Below are 21431 nucleotides of genomic sequence, written 5' to 3'. Positions count from 1 at the left end.
AAACGAAATTTGAGAGAACTGTTGTTAGAATGGTTAGTTAGTTGGCTTCTATTTTAGGAAAGTATTCAAAAGTTAGTTTAGTTAGTTGAATGCTTTGGTTGCTATAAATAGCTTTGTTAAACATTGATTCATAATCAATATACATGGAGTGTAATTCATTGAATACTTCCTCTTCTCATCTCTAACTAACACACACTTAATTCATTTTCATTCTTCTTCTGGTTAGCAACACACTTCTTCTTTGTTTTTCTTCTTCTCAGTGCAGTGGCACTCATTTTTCTCCAACAAAATTGGTATCAAGAGCCTTAGGTAGATCACTCACTTGTCTCATCTTCACTTCTTCTCCTCCTCATCATCTTCATCTCAATGGGACACACAAGTACAAGCTTCCCAGCAAGCCTACCAGTTCTTGATGAAAAGAACTGGAACAGATGGAACATCCAAATGAGAGCAATCATGGGATTTCAAGAAATTGCAGAGATTGTTGAGTTCAGTTATCCTCAATTAGAAGCAGACCCATCAGAACAAGAACGAGTGGCATATAGGGAGAACAAGAGGAAAGATTGCAAGGCTATGTGTCTTCTACATCAATGTGTTGATGAGGCACACTTTGAGAAGATTGCCTCAGCTCAAACATCACAAGAAGCATGGCTAATATTGAAAAAATGCAACAAGGGAGCAAAACTACTAAAGAAAGTCAGAATCCAAACCATGAGGAGACAATATGAATTGATGCAGATGGAACCAAATGAGAAAATTGCCCAATTCTTCAATAGAGTAATCTGCCTCACAAACCAGATGAAGGCATATGGTGAAAGCATGGCAGATCAAGCTATTATAGAGAAAATTCTGAGAACTCTCACCCCCAACTTTGATCACATAGTAGTTGCTATTGAAGAGTCAAAGAGACTGGAAGACCTCAAATTAGAAGATCTTCAGGGGTCCCTCGAGGCTCATGAGCAGAGGCTCATTGAGAGGTCAACTGATAAAGTTAACCAAGCACTACAAGCTCAAACCTTTAAGAAGGGGAGATATCTTGGCAGAAATAATGTAAGAAACCGAGGAAGGGGAAGAGACTTCAGGGGAAAGAATTTGGCCAATTTAGGAGCACAAGATCAAGAAGGAATTGATCTTGATCAAGCATCAAGTTACTCAAAGAGAGGAGGTGATAGCAATTGGAGAGAAGGAAAGAAGAAACTTGATAGAAGAAGAATAAAATGCTTCAATAGCACTAAGATGGGACATTTCTCATCTGAGTGTCAATCTCAGCCAAGACACTCAGATACTAACAATAGGCAGCACAATGATGAAGCACACATGGTGAAGGAAGACAATGAGTATGCCAATGATGACTCACCAATTTTGTTGATGATGACTACAAGCCAAGGCAACAACAGTGAAGAAATTTGGTATGTAGATTCTGGATGTTCTAACCACATGACAGGACATAGAGAGTGGCTTGTCAACTTTGATTCCAGCAAGAAGAGTAGAGTGAAGTTTGCTGACAATAGGACTATATAAGCAGAAGGAATTGGTGATGTTGTGATCAGAAAACAAGATGGAAAGAATGTTTTGATCTCTGAAGTACTCTTTGTGCCAAACATGAGTCACAATCTGATCAGCCTTGGCCAACTACTGGAGAAAGGATTCTCTGTGAGTATGCAAGATGGTGAGCTTGAGATATTTGACTCCACCAGAAAGAAAATCATCAAGGCTCCCCTGACTCAAAATAGAACATTCCAGGTAAATCTCAATGCCATTGAGTCTCAATATCTTAATACTGAGACATTGAGTGAAGATGTATGGTTATGGCACATGAGATTGGGTCATATGAACTTCAAAGACATTAGTCTCATGAAAGCAAAGAACATGGTTCATGGCTTGCCCTCAATTCAAATACCAAATAGAATTTGTGATAGTTGCCAGATCAGTAAACAACCAAGGTCATCATTTGGCAAATTCACTGCCTCAAGAGCTAATAATGTCTTGCATATTGTCTACTCTGATGTATGTGGTCCCTTTGAGACTACTTCACTTGGTGGTAATAGATACTTTGTCACATTTGTTGATGATTTTAGTAGAAAAATTTGGTTGTATCTTATCAAGCAGAAAAGTGACGTGTTTAACATCTTCAAGACTTTCAAGTGTATGGCTGAAAAACAATCAGAGAGATCAATCAAAGTGTTGAGAACTGATGGAGGAGGTGAATTCACATCCAAGGAGTTTGAAGTGTTCTGCACACAGAATGGAATCCTGCATGAGGTAACTGCACCATACACTCCCCATCATAATGGTGTGGTTGAGAGGAGGAATAGAACCATCCTCAACATGGTTCGAAGTATGCTGAAGTCTAAGAACCTCACACATGGCCTATCGGGTGAAGCTGCAACAACAGCAGCACATGCCCTCAACCATTGCCCAACTAAGAAACTTGAGTCCAAGGTTCCAGAGGAAGTCTGGTCAGGAAGGAAGCCCTCTGTCACTCACTTCAGGATCTTTGGATCAACTTGTTATAGACACATTCCTGATCAGAAAAGAGGGAAATTGGATGACAAAAGTGAGCTTCTAATGTTTGTAGGTTACCACCCAACAGGTTCCTACAAATTGTTCAATCCTAAAACCAACCAAGTCCTATTCAGTAGGGATGTACACTTCAATGAGGCAAGCATCTGGGTTGAAAATCAAGTCAAAGCAGCATCAACAGTTCAAGTTCCACTAGAATGGAATCCTACTGATCTTATGCCTACTGAACTCATGAATCAGGATGAAAATGAAACACACTCAGAGACTGGAACAATTGCTAGTGATGCAAGCAGACCCTCTAGGATGAGAAACCTGCCAGCCAGACTAAGGGATTGTGAAATTTTACCTGATAATCTCCTCACAGAAGAAGGAGAACTTGTTCAGTACTTGGCTCTCTTTGCAGATACTGAGCCTATATCAATTGATGAGGCATTTAATAGCAAAGTATGGAGGAAAGCTATGGATGAAGAACTGAAGTCAATTGTCAAGAATGAAACTTGGGAATTGGTTCATCTCCCTGAGAATCATAAACCAATCTCAGTAAGGTGGGTTTTCAAGACTAAGCTCAACCCAGATGGCTCTGTTGGCAAACACAAAGCAAGGCTGGTAGCAAAAGGCTTTATGCAAAGGGAAGGTGTTGACTTTTCTAAGGTGTTTGCACATGTAGCCAGAATTGAAACAATCAGACTCATAGTAGCATTAGCAACAAAGAACAATTGGGAGATGTGGCAGCTTGATGTAAAATCAGCTTTCTTAAATGGTTCACTTGATGAGAAAGTCTACATCAAACAACCTCCTGGATTCGTGATAAGAGGGAGATTGATCTAGGGAGATTGTCTTACTTTCTGGGCATAGAATTCAAACAGATTGATGGAGGAATCTTTATGCATCAGAGGAAGTATATTCAAGATGTCTTGAAGAAGTTCAATATGACCAATTGCAACTCAACTGAGACACCAGCAGAGCCAAACTTAAAGCTGGACATAAGTGACAATGAACCTGCTATAGATTGTACAGAATTTAGGCAAATGGTTGGGTGTTTGAGATTCATCTGTCACACCAGACCTGAAATCTCATTCAGTGTTGGCTTGGTGAGCAGATTCATGAGCAATCCAAGGAAGTCTCACCTTATAGCAGTTAAAAGAATCCTAAGGTACCTCAATGGCACACTTGAATCTGGAGTCTTCTTCTCAAAAGGTTCAGAGAAATGCAGGCTGCAACTCTCTGCCTACTCTGATTCAAATTGGTCTGATGATTTGATTGAGAGAAAGAGTACAATGGGTTATGTGTTCATGCTATGTGGCTCTCCAATATCTTGGTGTTCAAAGAAGCAAGAAATTGTTGCTCTTTCTACTTGTGAAGCTGAATATGTTGCTGCTTGTCATGCTGCGTGTCAAGCATTATGGTTAAGTTCTCTGCTAGATGAATTGATGATTGGCTTTGAAGGCATTGTTGAACTTGTTGTTGATAACAAGTCAGCAATTAATTTGGCCAAGAATCCAGTTGGCCATGGAAGGAGCAAGCATATAGAAATGAAGTATCATTTTCTTAGAAGCCAAGTAGAGAAAGGCAAAATTTGTTTGAAGTATTGTAAAACTGAGTTTCAAGTTGCTGATATAATGACAAAATCTGTCAAGATTGAAAGGTTTAGGATTTTAAGGAGGTTATTGAGTGTGATTTATTTGTAATGAATGATTTAGAATTAAGGGGGAGTGTTATAATGGTTAGTTAGTTGGCTTCTATTTTAGGAAAGTATTCAAAAGTTAGTTTAGTTAGTTGAATACCTTGGTTGCTATAAATAGCTTTGTTAAAAATTGATTCATAATCAATATACATGGAGTGTAATTTATTGAATACTTCTTCTTCTCATCTCTAACTAACACACTTAATTCATTTTCATTCTTCTTCTGGTTAGCAACACACTTCTTCTCTGTTTTTCTTCTTCTTAGTGCAGTGGCACTCATTTTTCTCCAACAACTGTGACATGCGTTAAAAAACCAAAATATGTTTATTTTTTACCATTAATGAGCCAATAATTTTTCACTAAACTCTCTTAGGACTTTTTTTTTGCTTTACGGGGAAAATGAAAAATTGGGAGGAGAAAATATTTTAAAATTCAATTCATCCTACTAATAAACCAATTAAGTGCTCAATTAAAATTCATTTTTATGATTTTTAATTACAAGATATTGAAATTGAAATATGAAATAATCTTTTTGAAAAATTATTTTGGGTATTTTTGGGCCGGACAAATTGGGTGTTCACAGCAACTTACTCGGTTCCATGCTTTATCAATTCTATCTTTTCTTCCAACCCAAGTCATTGCTATAAAAGGCGTACTCTCTAAAAGGTGGGCGAGACTCTAGCTCTATGTGCCAATCTTGAATTCAATGAAATCCTTGATGAATATCATGGTAGAAGGAGTATCTTTTCATTTTGTTAGTATGGTTTATGCAATTATGCACAAGTGTAGTGCTACTCAAGGTTTTAATTAGTAATTGAGGAACTTTTAAAAATGTAAGGTCTTGGACAATCGTACAGATTTGTGGGCATGATATGATTTCGGCAAATCCCAAAACTTTGACATATCACATATAGACCATAGTGGTCGCAGACTAAGAATTAAAACCATGAGTAACCCACGAAAAGGTTATGCCTCCCGCTATTCAAGTATTTTTGATAAATCCTGCAATGCAGCATGGAGTTTAGCACTTCGACCTTCCCAGAAGATTTGACTTCTCATGTGATGTACTTCGTAGCAAATAACTTATGGTTTTAAAGTTAAGTAGTGTAATAATGAATAATTTTTTGAATGACGGTTCCTGAATTGCATTCAATCAATAGGAAGGATACCCAAATATCAATGAGTTAGAAATGAGAGACAGACTAATCTCCCAACTCATAATACTCATAACAATATGAGTTGTCCACCTTACCAATACTACATACAATGAAAGTCATCACCGACAAGATAAGTATCCCTCTTATCCCAAAGCATCACTATTGCTCTAGTATAAGGTGTGTATGAAAAATGTGAGTGTATTGTATTGTGTGTAAAGCATGAAAATTTTATTTTTTAATAAAATACAATAAATATTATGAATAAATATAATTAAATTAACTTTAAGAAATTAAACAGCATGAAAGGTTATTATGAACCATGTAGTCATCAAATTTAGAGCTAACTCTCTTTAAAAAGTTTCCCAATGGAGTCTCTAGTTGTTTTGCTCTGGTTTTCGGTTGAATATTGGTTACACGACTTGTCGTTCTCACCATGTTTATGTGGTTAAAATATAGAAAACTTTCTTTACATCCAGATTTGGAATGTATTAGTCTTTCAATTAGATATCTAGATTCAGTAGTATATTACAGGTCATGAGAGGTATTAATACTTTTTCCTCCTGTACCATACAATACACTCACTAATTGCATGAATTATTTTATACCATATAGTTGCTTTATTATTTACTCATTTATTTATGAAGGAAATTTTTTGCATAACACAAGATTATATCATACTCCTATGTATCTCCATAAGTATTAGGAAATCAAGACTTAGTAGTTTTAGATAAAAATAATTGTTTGGTTAGGTGCATTTTAATTATTGTTAGGAACAAGAGTGGTATAGTACGACCATCCAAATAATGAGTTGAGAAAAATAAGGTAATACTCGAGACTCTTCATCCATCCTTAATATGATTGTATATTTTTTAATTAATTTAAAATAAAAATATTTGTTTATTATTAAATAGAATGTTTGTTACTGTTACAAATTATCTAATTATGTAAAAACTATTTTCATTGGTTATCTCATTTTTAGTCTATTAAGAATTAATTTTTTTGAATAAAAGTTGTATAACACAATTATTACATGATCCGTGGAAAAGAAGTAACACCACGATCCTCCTCCATCTTTATTATTAAATTTTAATAATTTATTTTTTATTATTAAATAAGATATTTTTCCAAATAAAATATATAATTAAATATATTTATTGCTTTAATGTTATTAATTATTTTTAATGCTAAAAATATTTTTTATAAACTAAACATATACGAAATTACATTTTTATTAATTATTTAATAATCAATACTAAAATATATAATATTTACTGTTATTATATTTTCATTAAAGAATTATTATTATTATTAAGATTATCATATTTCCAAATTAAATTAAAAGGAATGAAGAAAAGGAGATAATACCTTATTTGATTGCACACTACATACACGAAATTTCGGGAAGCATGAATGATAGGACAATGTGTCGTATAATGAGCGAACTATCGCATACAAAAGAAACTAAATGTACCACAAAACAACACGTGCCAAAATCAGGTTTAGTGTAGCTAGTAGTTAACAAGGGTTGAAGCGGGTGATGACGAATATGATAGCTACACATAAGTCGCTGACTGGTGGCTCATCAGCTCCATAGATTATTGTAGGCATGATAGAGATAGCCCACAAATCTGCTTATGCTTTGTGTGGGGTGGTGAAAGTTTTGTCCCACAACCAAGGATCTGACATAGAAAAATATAGTCTTGACGTCATCGTGACATCAACATTATGCAGAACATTGTATATATTTTGTTTGATATTTTTTCTATGAGTGTTTCAGTTGGAATTTGTTTGAAAAATAATGAATTTTAATGTGGTTTAAATGCACATTAAAGTAGTCATTAATGGAGATTCTTGAGGATGTGAAATAAAAAACTCCCCAAGTCCCTAATTGCTTGGAGAGGAAAATTGAAAGACTTTATAAGCCTTAAGTTGCAATCTTGAGGTGTGCCCCAATGGGTACAATAGGTTTTGTGAGTGAGTGAGAACTCACACAAGCAAACAACCTCCAAACACGTGCGCGCACCACCACTAACACCTCCTCCTTAGCCGTCGTCCGACTAGCATGGCTCAGGTCGAGTTCGGGTTGGGCTTGGGCCCAACATTATTTTTAAATAAATTTTTATTTATTTATTGATGCATTTTGGGCTTGGGCAGTGTGTTGACCAAGTCAACACACACATGTAACATAGTTTGAGTGTGAAAGAGTTGTTGGGTGGTAAACTTTTCCACCGTCAGATCGTGGGATTTACCACCCATTGTGGTCGTCAGATGAGCGAGTCGTTGGAGGTCTCAGGCTATAAATAGAGGTCTCATCTCCTCATTGTAACTTGCACTAGTCGAGTAATATTTCCTTGAATTTCTTTTTTCTCCCCTATAAAATTCCGTCGACGCTTTTCCGACAACCTTTTCTCCCTTTATTTCTGTGGCACTTGAGAATTGGCACAAACAACTAGAGTGGGAATTTTGAGAAATGACACTAATAGTTAGTATTGTGGGAAAAAAATTGGATAGGTAGCCATATTGTGAGAATTCGAGAATTAGCACTAGTAGCCATATTGTGGGTGTATTCGAGAGTGATTCTTACAGTGCAGTAAGACATCGTATAACATAGAACTAGGTCGTTTTATCCTAGTGATGACATGATTGATAGTCTGCATGCACAATTTTAGGAGTACCATGAAACGTTTTAAAGAGAGCGATCAGGTCATGACTCAACCGGTAATGATTATTTTGTGTTATTCAGAATTGTTGCGAGCTACGGTAACAACAATTTTAATATGTTTCCACTGCAATGGCATTCGTAGATAATATTACTAGACCGAACAACTATAACTTGGGCAAACCATTTCGGTTTGACGGGACAAATTTCAAACGTTGACAACATAAGATGAAATTTTTCCTCACTATGAGAAAGGTTGCCCACGTTCTGAAAACCGACATCCTAATGGTATCGGATGAGGCTGAAAAGGAGGAAAGAGATAAACTGGCTATTGAAATAGCTCTCTAGAATAAAAGTGATTACTTATGTAAGAAATTTATTCTGAATGGGTTGTCTGATAATCTCTATGATTACTACAACCCATATAAGTTTGCCAAATTAATTTGGTATGCACTTGAAAAGAAATATGATATCGAGGAAGCTCAGACTAAAAAATATGTTGTTAGCCACTACCTCAAGTATCAAATGGCTGATGATAAATCAGTAGAGTTTCAGTCCCACGAGATACATAAAATTGTTCATGAGATCATTTCTAAGGGTATGTCCCTAGATGAGCAATTTCAAGTGGTTGTCATAATTGACAAACTGCCTCCTAGCTAGAAGGACTTCAAAAACCTTCTGAGGCATAAGACTAAAGAAATCTCTTTGAAATCTCTAATCACTCATCTTCGTATTGAAGAAGAGGCTCATAAGCAAGATCAGAGAGAGAAGGTGTTGATTGTCTCCAACAATAGTACTAAGAAGAAATTCTCAGGTGCACTTCTGAAGCCTTCTGACATTAACTTCAAGAATCAGAACCACAATGGAAATAAGGCTAAGAACATCAATCGCAACAAGAATTAGAACCCTCAAAAGGTCCAATATGCTAAGCCACCTACTAAGAATGACTCTAGCAATCTGTTCATCTGCTTCAAGTATGGGAAGTCAGGTCATATGGCACGCCAGTGCATAAATAAACCAATGGATCGTCCTCCACAGACTAACATGTTTGATGTGCCATTTGTGGTTGTGTTATCTAAGGTCACTATGGTTGGAGGAATTGATAGGTGGTGGGTAGATACTGGCACATTCTTCCATGTCTGCTATGACCGTGCTATGTTCAAAACATACACGAATGTTGATGATAAGAAGGTGTTGTTGGGTGACTCCCACACCATTGTTGTTGTTGAAACTAGTGATGTAGAGCTGAAGTTTACATCTGGGAAGACTCTGATTCTCAAAGATGTGATGCACACTCCAGAGATGAGGAAGAATATGGTTTCTGGTTTTCATCTTAATAAGGTTGGTTTTACCTAGACCATAGGAGCAGGCTTGTATACTCTTACTAAGAATGACGTATTCGTTAGGAAAGTGTACACCACTGATAACATGTTTAAATTAAATGTTGATGTTTCTATTAATAATTTTTTTTATTATGTTCACATGTTGTGTGATTTTAATATTTGGTATTCTAGACTTTGTCATATTAATAAACGTGCAATTTCAAATTTGAGTAGCTTAGGTTTAATTCCAAAGTTATCTAAAAATGATTTTGAAATTTGTGAATCATACAGTCAATCGAAAATTTCAAAAAAACATCATAAATCAGTAATGCGAGAATCTGAGCCTTTAGATTTAATATACTCAGATATATGTCAATTAGATGTAATGTTAACTAGAAATGATAAACGTTATGTTATCACTTTTATTGATGATTACTCTGATTTTACTTATGTATATCTTATGAAAAATAAAAGTGAAGCACTTGACATGTTTAAATTATATGTAATTGAAATTGAAAATCAACTCAATAAGAAAATAAAGAATCTTAGAAGCGATAGAGTCACTGAGTATGTATCTAACATGTCTCTAACATGTTTAATGATTTTTATAAATTAAATGGCATTATTCATGAAACAACTTCCATATTCACCTGAAATGAATGGTAAAGCTGAAAGAAAGAATAGAACTTTAACTAAATTAGTTGTAGCTATTATGTTAAGTTTTAGTACAACTCCCTCTTGGTGGGGTGAAATTTTATTAACTGTATGCTATGTGCTGAATAGAATCCCCAAGGCTAAAATCAAATTTTCCCATATGAAATTATTAAGAATAGACAACCAAACTTGTCTTATATGAGAATTTGGGGTTGTATGGCTTATGTTCGGATACTAGACCCCAAGATAGTTAAACTCACAAGTAGAGTCAATGAATGTGTACTCATTGGGTATATTGTAAACAACAAGGCGTATAGGTTTTATGACCTTAACAGAAAAGTGATCATTGAGTCTAAAGATGCAGACTTCAATGAAATGAAATTCCCTTTTAAATTGAGGAATAGTGGGGGCACAATAACTTGTCACATACCTATGATTAGGAATAATGATAATAACAATGAGTTAGAAATAGAACCTAGAAGAAGTAAGAGAGCAATGATTGCTAGAGAGTATGGACCTGATTACATGATCTATACATTGGAAGAGGATCCATCAACACTCCAAGAAGCTTTGACTTATGTGGATGTTGATTTGTGGAAAGATGCCATAAATGATGAGATGGATTCTCTAGAGTCAAACAAGACCTGACATTTAGTTGATTTGCCTCTTGGTTGCAAACCCATTGATTGTAAGTGAATATTGAAAAAAAAAAACTGAAACCTGTTGGCACAATGGATAAATACAAGGCTCGCCTTATAGCCAAGGGTTTGAGGCAAAGGGATAATGTAGATTTCTTCGACACATTTTTACCTGTTACTATAATAACATCCATTAGAGTACTGATATCGCTCGATGCGACACATAATTTATTAGTACATCAAATGGATGTTAAGACTGCTTTTTTAAATTATGATTTGGAAGAAGAAATCTATATGGAATAACCTGAAGGTTTTGTAATACATGGGCAAGAAAATAAGGTTTGCAAGTTAGATAAGTCACTATATGGTCTTAAGCAAGCACCTAAACATTGACATGAAAAGTTTAACGACTTAATAGTCTCGAATGAGTTTAAGGTGAATGAAAGTGACAAATGCATTTATTACAAATCAGACAATTACAATTGCATTATCGTATGTATCTATATAGACGACTTACTCATATTTGGTTCCAACATTCATGTTGTGAATAATATGAAATCATTGTTGTGTATCAACTTTGACATGAAAGACCTTGAAGAGGCAAGTATAATCCTTGGTATAAAAATTACTAGGTCAAAAGAAGGAACTTCTTTGGATCAATCTCACAATGTGGAAAAGATCTTAAAGAAATATACATACTTTGACTGTAAACCTGCTATCACACCATATGATCCCAGTGTAAAACTTTTTAGGAATACTGGTGAATGAGTAAGACAAGTTGAGTATGCTAGCATCATTGGCAGCCTTCGGTATCCCACTGATTGCACTAGACCTGATATTGCTTATGTTGTGGATTATTATGCAGGTTTACATATAGACCTAGTATGGAGCATTGGCTTGCTATAGAAAGGGTAATGAGATACCTTAAGAAAACAATAAACTTTGGATTACATTATCGAAGGTTTCTAGCTGTCTTGGAAGGGTTCAGCGATGCTGATTGGAACACTCTTTCAAATGATTCTAAAGCAACCAATGGCTATATATTTAGCATAGCTGGTGGGGTTGTTTCTTGAAAGTCAAAGAAACAGACTATTTTGGTCAATCCACTATGGAAACTGAGATGATAGTACTAGCAACAACTAGAAAAGAAGCAAGTTGGTTGAGAAGCTTGCTTGCAGAGATTCCTCTATGGGAAAACTAATTCCAACTATGTTGATCCATTGTGATAGTATCGCGACTATTGCAAAAATTGAGAACCACTTTTATAATGGTAAGAAACGACAAATTCGTCGTAAGTACAACACCATTAGAGAGTTACTCTCTACAGGATCTGTTAAAGTGGATCATGTACGACATTGAGAATAACTTAGCAGATCCTTTGACGAAAGGACTAACTAGAGAGAAAGACCATAATACTTTTAAGAGTATGAAACTATTGCCCTTAGAACGAGGATCACTCATGATGGTAACCCGACCTAACTAACTGGAGATCGCAAGAAATAAGTTCAATGGGTAATAACAAGTTGTGAAGTGATATGAGAATCAACATGCTATAAAATTATGAGAAGCATGATTCCTGCAATATATGTAAGGATGAGTTAAACTCTTAATGAGAACTAGACTCCAATTGGAGTGTAGTACCTAGGCTATAGGAGTACTCTTGATAGACTCACCTATTTGAATGTGGAAGTGGAGTCGCTTCCTATCAAATTTTGGGGCATAAATAACTAGAGCGTTCACTATGCTGAGATAGACGTGCATGGCCTTTAATGCACGGGTTTTACATAATACACATTTGAAAAGGTTGTGTGTGGTTTGATGTTGGAGATAGAGTTCACCACTACGAGTCACTCTAATAAAATCTGGATCTTATTCACTATGCAAAGGTTCAAGTTGTATGACACCTTTATTTATGCACAATCTTATTGAGACCATAGAAATTCCCGGAAATCATTTTTTAATTTCAAGTGGGGGATTGTTAGAATTTGTTTGAAAAATCATGAGTTTTAATGTGGTTTAAATGCACATTAAAGTGGCCATTAATGAGGATTTTTTGGCATGCGAAATAAAAAAACTCCCCAAGTCCCACATTGCTTGGATGTGGGTAGTTGAAAAGCTTTATAAGCCTTAAGTTGCAACATTGGGGTGTGCCTCAAAGGGTACAATGGGTTTTGTGAACCACCACCACCGCCTCCTCAATCGCCCGACCGACTCGACTCGTGTTCGAGTTCGGGTCGGGCTTGAGCCCAACATTCTTTTTAAATAAATGTTTATTTATTTTTTGGGGACTTTTGGGATTGGACCATGTGTTGACCAAGTTAACACACGCATGTAACATGATTTGGGTGAAAGAGCCGTTGGAGAGTCAAGAGTTGTTGGGAGGAGATCTCGATCATAATGAAAGAGTCGTTGGGTGGTAAAATTTTCCACCGTTGGATCGTGGGATTTATCACCCACTGTGTCGTCGAATGAGGGAATCGTTGAAGGCCTCAGGCTATAAATAGAGGTCTCATCTCCTCATTGTAACTTGCACCAGTCGAGCAATATTTCCTTGAATTTCTTCTTTCTTCCCCATAAAATTCCGCCGACGTATTTCCGACAACCTTTTCCCCCTTTCTTTCTGTACACTTGAGAATTGGCACAGACAGCCAAAGTGATAATTTCGAGAAATGACAATAGTTGTTAGTATTATGGGAAAATAATTAGCATGGGTAGCCATATTGTGGGAATTCGAGAATTGACTCTGATAGACATATTGTGGGTGTATTCGAGAGCGATTCTTACAGTGCAGTAAGACATCGTATAAGAGATAACTGAGTTATTTTATCCTGTAGACGGCATGCTTGATAGTCTGTTGCACTATTTTAGTAGTACCATGAAACGTCTTAAAGAGCGCGACTTGGTCTTGGCTCAACCAGTAAGAATTATTTCATATCATTCAGAATTGTTGCAAGGTACGGTAACAATATTTTCAACTAAAGATCCATGAGCTCTATTTATAGTGGACCTGAGAGTCTTAATAATAAGAAACACCCTTCTAATATGTTTGTTTCCAAAAGGATGATATTTATTTACACTATTTATCTCTTATAATTATCTTCAGATTTTTTATTTTTCAAAGAGATAAATATAAATGATTCTCTCCTCGAATTTCTGGTACAACCTTATTTTATTTTTTCTTAAATTATTTTTGTCTTTATTTTTTAATGTAATTAATTGAAAACCTCATTATCTTTAATTTTAAATAAAATTATCCAGTCACTTTTTATTATTTATTAAAGGATAAATACGAATAATTACCTCTCATTTTTAATTTATAAGAAACTTGACAACAATAACTATCTAGTACATTTTTATTTTATAGTTTTTAGTTTCGTTTTAATTAATTAAAAAATATTTGTTCAAAAATTATTTTTTAGACTTTTTGGCTTGACATACAAAATTAGGTGCTCACTTGGCATAACCATTTTCATCTTTGTACACGCTACCTCTGTCGCGTTGTTATGATGTCCAAGCTGAAATTACAAATTAATAGAGATGATAATTTTGAAAAGAAATACTAATTTCTTGTTGTCAAAAGTGAAATGCAATTTTCTTTTGATAAAATATCTCAAAACTGAGATGACATATTGATTATTAATCATCTTTTATTTTTGGTTTTGCATCCCAGATGTAAATGCAAACACTTAGAAATATTTACATAAACTTATAATTCATCAATATCATTTTTAGATGTCTAGATTTGAGTGAAATTTGAATATGCCAAATTTCTTATATTCTCACAGCAATCTTCTAAAGGTGTTTGGAATCACTCAAATCCTTTATCATGTTGAGTGGGCATGATACAGATATTAATGTGGAAGTATAAATTTCATAACATACTGGGTGGAAGAATAAAGGTAAGTTAATGCATTTACTAAAATATCCCTAGTAAATAACAAATTTACCGCTTAAAAAGTAACGTGTTAATAATAGGACATAAGCATTTCTGTCAATCATAGAAGATAGTAGATAAGATATATTATAAAGATATAATGAAGAAAAAAAGATAGTAGATCACACACTAAAATTAACATCTACAGTTAATGGGTATGTCTAATTTAGAAAAATGAATATAACCACAAACAAAGGCAAACACTTTTTAAACAACAAATATAAAGAACATGAATAGAATATTAATGCATAAATGTTCTTCATGTTAATGCATAAATGTTCTTCATGTTAATGCAGAAATGTTAATCTAGTTTACAGAATAGGGAAATAGTTTAAATAGTTTAGCTTATAAGTAAAAGAAATATTAAGAGAAAATCTTAACATCAAACATTAAAGGCCATAATTGAATATAATTGGTAATGTATGAAGAATAAGTAAGGCTAAAATTGACGTAATAAACATTAAACAACAATCAAATACTTTAAATAAAGTATTTCTTTAAGTATTTTGTCAAGACTTTATTTAAAGAGGTAACATAATAAGTTTATCACCACATACATGTAAGTGTCTTGTTTTTATAGAGCTAACTCACGTTAAAAGTGTAGAAACAAAATATGTAGAAATATATTAAGAAAGTCATTGAAATTGATGTGAAATAAAAAAATATAAACCAAAATAATCAGAATGTAAGAGCTTCTATAACATTAAAAGTGTTCACTTTTAATGGTATATAAAAAACAAATAAACCTAAATAATTAGATTGTAAATGTTTCTTTTAAAAATGAAAGACTGATGTTGTAGAATAAAATAAAATAAAGAGTAAATTACACTGACACTCCTGAGTTTTAGTGAAATTACACAAACTATCCTTCACTTTTTTACACCTATACAAATCTCCCATAATTTTTTATACTTTCATTACACTGATCACCCCTGGATAAGAAATAAATGTAATATTTTAAACAAAAAATGTGATAAAGTTAAACAAAACATGATATATTGTGGAGACAAGTCCAAATAATATGTGAGTCAATATTTTTTTATTATTTTTGATTCGTTACACTATATTATAAGAGCAATTTAAACAATATTTCTTTAGAATTGTTGATGCATTTTGTAACAAAAAATAATAAAGATACCTTGATTTGTATATTATTTAGACTTATCTACACAATATATCGTGTTTTTTTAACTTAATTGCATTTGTCACATTTTTTGTTTAAAAAATTACAATTATTTCTTATGCAGGGTGGTCAGTGTAACGAAAGTATAAAAATTATGAGAGGTTTGTATAGGTGCAGAAAAGTGAAGAGTGATTTGTGTAATTTCACTAAAATTCAGGGGTGTGTAATTTACCAAGAATAAACTTATTTAAGTTGAAGAGGTGGAAAGCGGAAGTGGTATACACGTGTAACATTACCATTCTAACCTTCTTAACATAACTTCAATTTTAAAATGGGTGGTCATTTTTTGTAATAATACTCAGCCGAATGATTACATTTATTTATTTAAAAGAAAATGGAAAGTTGTCATTCCCAAATGACAGACTTAACCCCAACAATTTCTTAAAAATTACCTATGTACCCAAACTCATATCACATGTATAATAAATGAGGGAAAAAAGTCATTATTTTATTGCAAAAAAATATTGTGCACATACAAAATACCCCAACAAATTAAAGTAGAAAGTTGATGGGAATATCTACGACGGTAAATGAATTATTCGCAAATATTTGCTTTTATTTTATAAAGAAAACAAGTAGTATATACCGTATGTTCGCACGGGTCATTCTATTTTGCTTTATGTAAGCAAAAATAGTAGAATAAAAAATATAAAAAAAACTGAGGATCAATAATTTGAAGTAATAAATTGTTAAAATATCAAATTTGAAATAATCAAAGACATTATATAGTCAATTTCTAAAATCATAAACTAAAAAATAAAGAATATAAATCTAATTAAAGTATATAAAAATAGTATCACATGCGTCTTTTTTATCACTTCTTAAAGAACACACAACATAATTTAAAAATGAGCAAATAATTGATATTTGTTATTTATTGATCTCTCTCCACTAAAATTGCATGAAGTGTAAAGAGTCTTCTACACATTTGAGTTTTTCCAATATATTGGGTTAGCCAACTACACAACATGTAGAAGTATAAAATAAAAGATCAACAATAGAAGCATAACAAAATATTTCTTAATATGCTTCAATTAACATATTCCTTAAACAAATTCGACCCAACCGTCACTATATTTAGTTGAAAATCATAGCAAACCCACATGCAAGAATCTCAAGCATCAAGTTGTCTATAACAATAACAACACCATATAAAAATCAATTTTAACAAATTAATGTTTATACGTGCAATGTTAATAAGTAAAAAATTATTAATATTATTTTTATGTTATGTTTCATACTATTCTGAATTCTTGTTATACTATTGTTATTATTGATTTCGTTATTAAAATTAGTCATACGTGATAGTGGTGAAATATCACTAATATGTGTTTAATGATAATACTTTTTTTATCTGAGTGTGTTTTCTGTCCGAATTGAGAACATCTACATGTATGTGAGACTAACTCTCCCAACATGTATTTTTTCTATCCACAAGACTCGAATCTGAGACCTTGTTTAAGGGGAATCAAACATGTATCACTTGAACCAACACATGTGGGTCCTCCTGGTTAATTTAATCTATGAAGTTATTATTACTATTGTTTTTATGTTTGTAACCAATATTGTCATTATCCCGTTATTTTATCATTATGGTTACATTATATCATCTTATCTTATACACAATTTTATTTGTTATAACCAAAAATTGCACAATAGTATGATTGTGTGAATTATTACTAGCATTGATTTGTTGAAACAATGACTCTTGAAAATATTTGATTCTAAAATAACTTGTAATAAATAAAATTTAAATTATATGTGATAATATATTTCCTCTATATTTTCTATGTAAATATAAAATATTTCTGTACCATATTTTTTGGGACCATATGTATATGTACTATATAAATTTATATGGTGTTTCTTTAGCATATCACTTGAATGAATGTTTTATTTTAGATTGACGTTCATTATATTTTATACTATAGATTTGTTGTGTTTAATATTCTGAATTCATAAAATCATAAATGTGCATGTATAATATTAATTTTAATATCAACAATTTTAACAAATCCATGATTATATATTAAAAAATTATTAATATTCTTCTCATGTTATGTTTCTTATTGTTATTATGTCTTTTACACTGATCTTTATTTTTTACGTTATTCATTTTACATATGGAAGGTACACTTTTTTTATAAAAAAATGAAGTTTCATTTTTATTATTTGGAAAATAAATTTTTCTGGTACATCATTTAGAATTGTGACATTTCTAATGACAGATGATTGTGATATTTTAATGTACAAATTTTAAAGAATAGTTGCATAAAGTTTTCTAATAAAATTTGTTACTTAATACACTTATTTGAATTGATATTTTTATTCTTTGCATTCTAGGCTCTATTGCATTTTGAAATGTGCATCATGTCATACATCTTAAAAAACCATTACAATGAGCACAAACAAATAAAAGGAAGTGTACACAATGTTACACCGGACATAAACAAATAAAAGGAACGTTTTAATAATTTAAAATTATTTTTTTATAGTATCAATGGTATTTTATCACTTTTTTTGGTACACATGGTTACACATAGAAATTATTTTAATAATAATTCTATAACATTTGAATTTTATTTGCTATGAATTATTTTAGAATCAAATAATAAAGAGGGTTATAAATATATATTCATAAAGAACATTGCCTAAGTTTAAGAAATAAAAAGTAATTCAAACATACATAAATCAAATATGTATTAGAATGATATTAAGCAAAATAACTATTAAAGAAAGCTTACCTATTAATTCAACTTTTAGATTTTAGGAAATATTTATAGTACATATATAAAAATATAATTGATTTTATGAAAGGGTTTAGAAATTTTGTTTGAATAAAAAGGAGAAAGTTATCCACCGGTACCTATAGTTTAAGGCATATCATATTTATTGTGGGTGGAGCCAAAGAAAAAGTGAAAAATTTAATATTAAATATAAAGAAACGGGACTGGAACAAAAAATATATTGTTAATAAATGAGTGTGAGAAAGAGAATTTGAAGTACAAAATTATCCCGAGACAAAAGTAAAAGCCACCTATATAACCAAACCCATTTTAGTAATATCACTCGTTAGTAATAAATGTCTTTACATACAACATTATTTTATTATATTTGTTATTATGTATTGACTAAATTATCCCCACAAAAACCAAAGTCTTAAATACAGTGCTATATATTTTTTAGTAATATACTACTTGTTCATTACTTTTTTGAAATAAATAATAAATGTTATTACTAACACACTTATTTTAAATTCAGGTGTCAATGGGACAACTATTTTATGAACTATCTTATTTTATGCACTTTTTTTTCTTCAAATTTCATACAGTATTGTTATAGGGGAAGCTTTCAGGAGGACTTGTTCCCAATCTTTACTCCATTGACCATACACTACAATATCACCTAATCATAATATATTTTCCTTTAAAATACATACTCTGACATGTACAAAGTGCTAACTGTATCTTTGAAGCGTTCTACAATATTTTTCACACTTTTATGAAGTTCAAGTAATTTCACTACTTTATTACTCAATTTTTTTTATAATTCCTACAAATGTCTTATATGAATCCAATCATCAGCTTTCATTCCTGCAAGGAAGAGCAAATTCAGTGTGACTAAAAGTGTAATAATTAAAGAAAAGTAAACAAACAAACATTATAAGGGAGGAAAAAAGTTATCTTGAACTTTAAATGCAATAAATATATCTCATCGAGCAAAGTTGATCAAAAAATATTAACTTGCTAGTAAAACATGTTACCCGGTTAGTAAATAGTGAACTAAAAAAAAGCAAGAAAATGGTTAGTAACTATTGAACTAAAAAAAGCAAGAAAAAATGATTGATCTAGTAAAAGTGACAAAAATATGTTCACTCCGAGAAATAGAAGACTCACTATGTTAGATAGTAAAGCATGCATATCCAAAATAACATCAAGAAATGCAAAATAGGTTGTAATGAGATATTATACCAAAAATGTTATCTTGAACTCAAAAAGCAAAAATTAAGCTTTATGGAAGAAAAAAACATCCAAAAAATGTTAATTTCTCATATAAAGTAATCATTTTAAAATATAAGTGTTCTACCCTTATTTATTTCTTTTCGGAATGGAAACTGCAAAGCTATATGCTTTTCATATCTACCAATGTGATCGAGTGGTCTTTTTGATAAAAAAAATGTCTTTAATATGTCCTTAATGTTTTTTCCTCTTTCACAATGAGGTTAAAAATAGACATATTAAATGATATTCTCTTTTGCATGAGTTGGGTTCCTCTCCATTAATGGAGAGGCAAGTACACCCAAAACAAGAGAAAAATATAATATGGTTTGACATTTTTACCCTTAAGATATAAAGATATAACAATTTTACCCCTAGATATAAGTGCAAAAGTGCTCACTTGCCTCTCCATTAATGGAGAGGATCCTAACTCCTTTTGCATGCACTTCTTCATGGGGATTATTAAATCCAGACAAATATAACATGTTACTAATTAATTAGAAGACATACCTATTTATATTCTAAATATTACCTATAGTGATTCAGAGACAAATACATTCATATAAAAATAAGGCGTTACCTTATAAATTAGTTCATGTTCTTCTTTGTTCAAATATTAAATTTCGTCTAAAGAATCAGTTCATATTTCTTGTTGAATTCCTTAGACTTACATTTAGACCTCTTTTCCAAATCAGTCATACTTCAGTTCATGTTTCTTGTTGAATTCCTTAGACTTACATTTAGACCTCTTTTCCAAATCAACTATACTACGTGCCAATTATAAGATAGACCAAAAACACACATGTGCAAATAAGCAGGAAAATATACACACAACAAATGAACACAATTGTCATGTAAGGTCCCAAAATATTATTATGAGACAAATAAAATTAAATTAAACATAATATGATTCATTTATTATTAGGTTTGTGCCTTCTCAGTGTTAGTGCCAATATTCCATATGTAAAGTAGCAATAACATTCTTTGATGATCAATACGTTAAAAATAGGGATGACAATGATGTTATTATAATCACAAAGCATGCTTAATTAGGCACTTGGATTTAAATTAACCCTAATTTATGGATGACTTAAGAATTTGACTATAGTTGCTGCAAGACAACCTCTTAGAATTCAGAGAGGGAGAGAAATTAGGAATGAAGGATTTCATTCTCATTGAATTCTGAATTGGCAAATTACAAAATAATCACAACTTACTATATATAGCAAGTGGTTAAATAACTTCCCTAACAGCTTTTTATTAAAGGAAAGGGAATGAAACTAATGCTAAACCAGCAGAATTCTAAACCAGAATAGAGATAAGGGGAATGGCCAAACAACCCCAAACCACATTCAGCCATGGAAATCAACATCCCCCCTCAAGTTGGGTGGTGGATGGAACACAAACCCAACTTGGAAACAAAAGAATGAAACGAAGCAGGGGGCAATGGTTTGGTGAAAGCATCAGCTAGCTGATCAGAAGAAGCAATAGGAAGAAGATGAATGAGTCCCTGCTGAATTTTCTCACGCACCACATGGCAATCCACTTCAATGTGCTTGGATCGTTCATGAAAGACAGGATTGTGAGCCAGATAGATGGCAGACCTGTTATCACAGTAAATAGAGGCAGGATTCAACAAGGAATGCACAAATCTGTGAACAAGTAATTAAGCCATTGCA

General features: G+C 32.5%; 1 protein-coding gene across 1 annotated transcript; it reads left to right on the top strand.

The window, feature by feature from the left end:
* Positions 1 to 366: 366 nt before the first annotated feature.
* Positions 367 to 1521, top strand: LOC109339875. Its single transcript, XM_019577405.1, has one exon. It carries the CDS (start codon positions 367 to 369, stop codon positions 1519 to 1521), a length of 1155 nt encoding a protein of 384 aa, XP_019432950.1.
* Positions 1522 to 21431: the final 19910 nt, after the last annotated feature.

This window comes from Lupinus angustifolius, unplaced genomic scaffold (genome assembly GCF_001865875.1).
Source record: "Lupinus angustifolius cultivar Tanjil unplaced genomic scaffold, LupAngTanjil_v1.0 Scaffold_118, whole genome shotgun sequence".
In the NCBI taxonomy this organism is placed as follows: Eukaryota; Viridiplantae; Streptophyta; class Magnoliopsida; order Fabales; family Fabaceae; genus Lupinus; species Lupinus angustifolius.
Note: the sequence above shows the minus strand (reverse complement) of the source record. Positions and strands in the feature narration are given on the sequence as shown.

Bases quoted from the DNA above. Each gene is read 5' to 3' on its own strand.
- LOC109339875 (XM_019577405.1), top strand. From the start codon at position 367: ATGGGACACACAAGTACAAGCTTCCCAGCAAGCCTACCAGTTCTTGAT.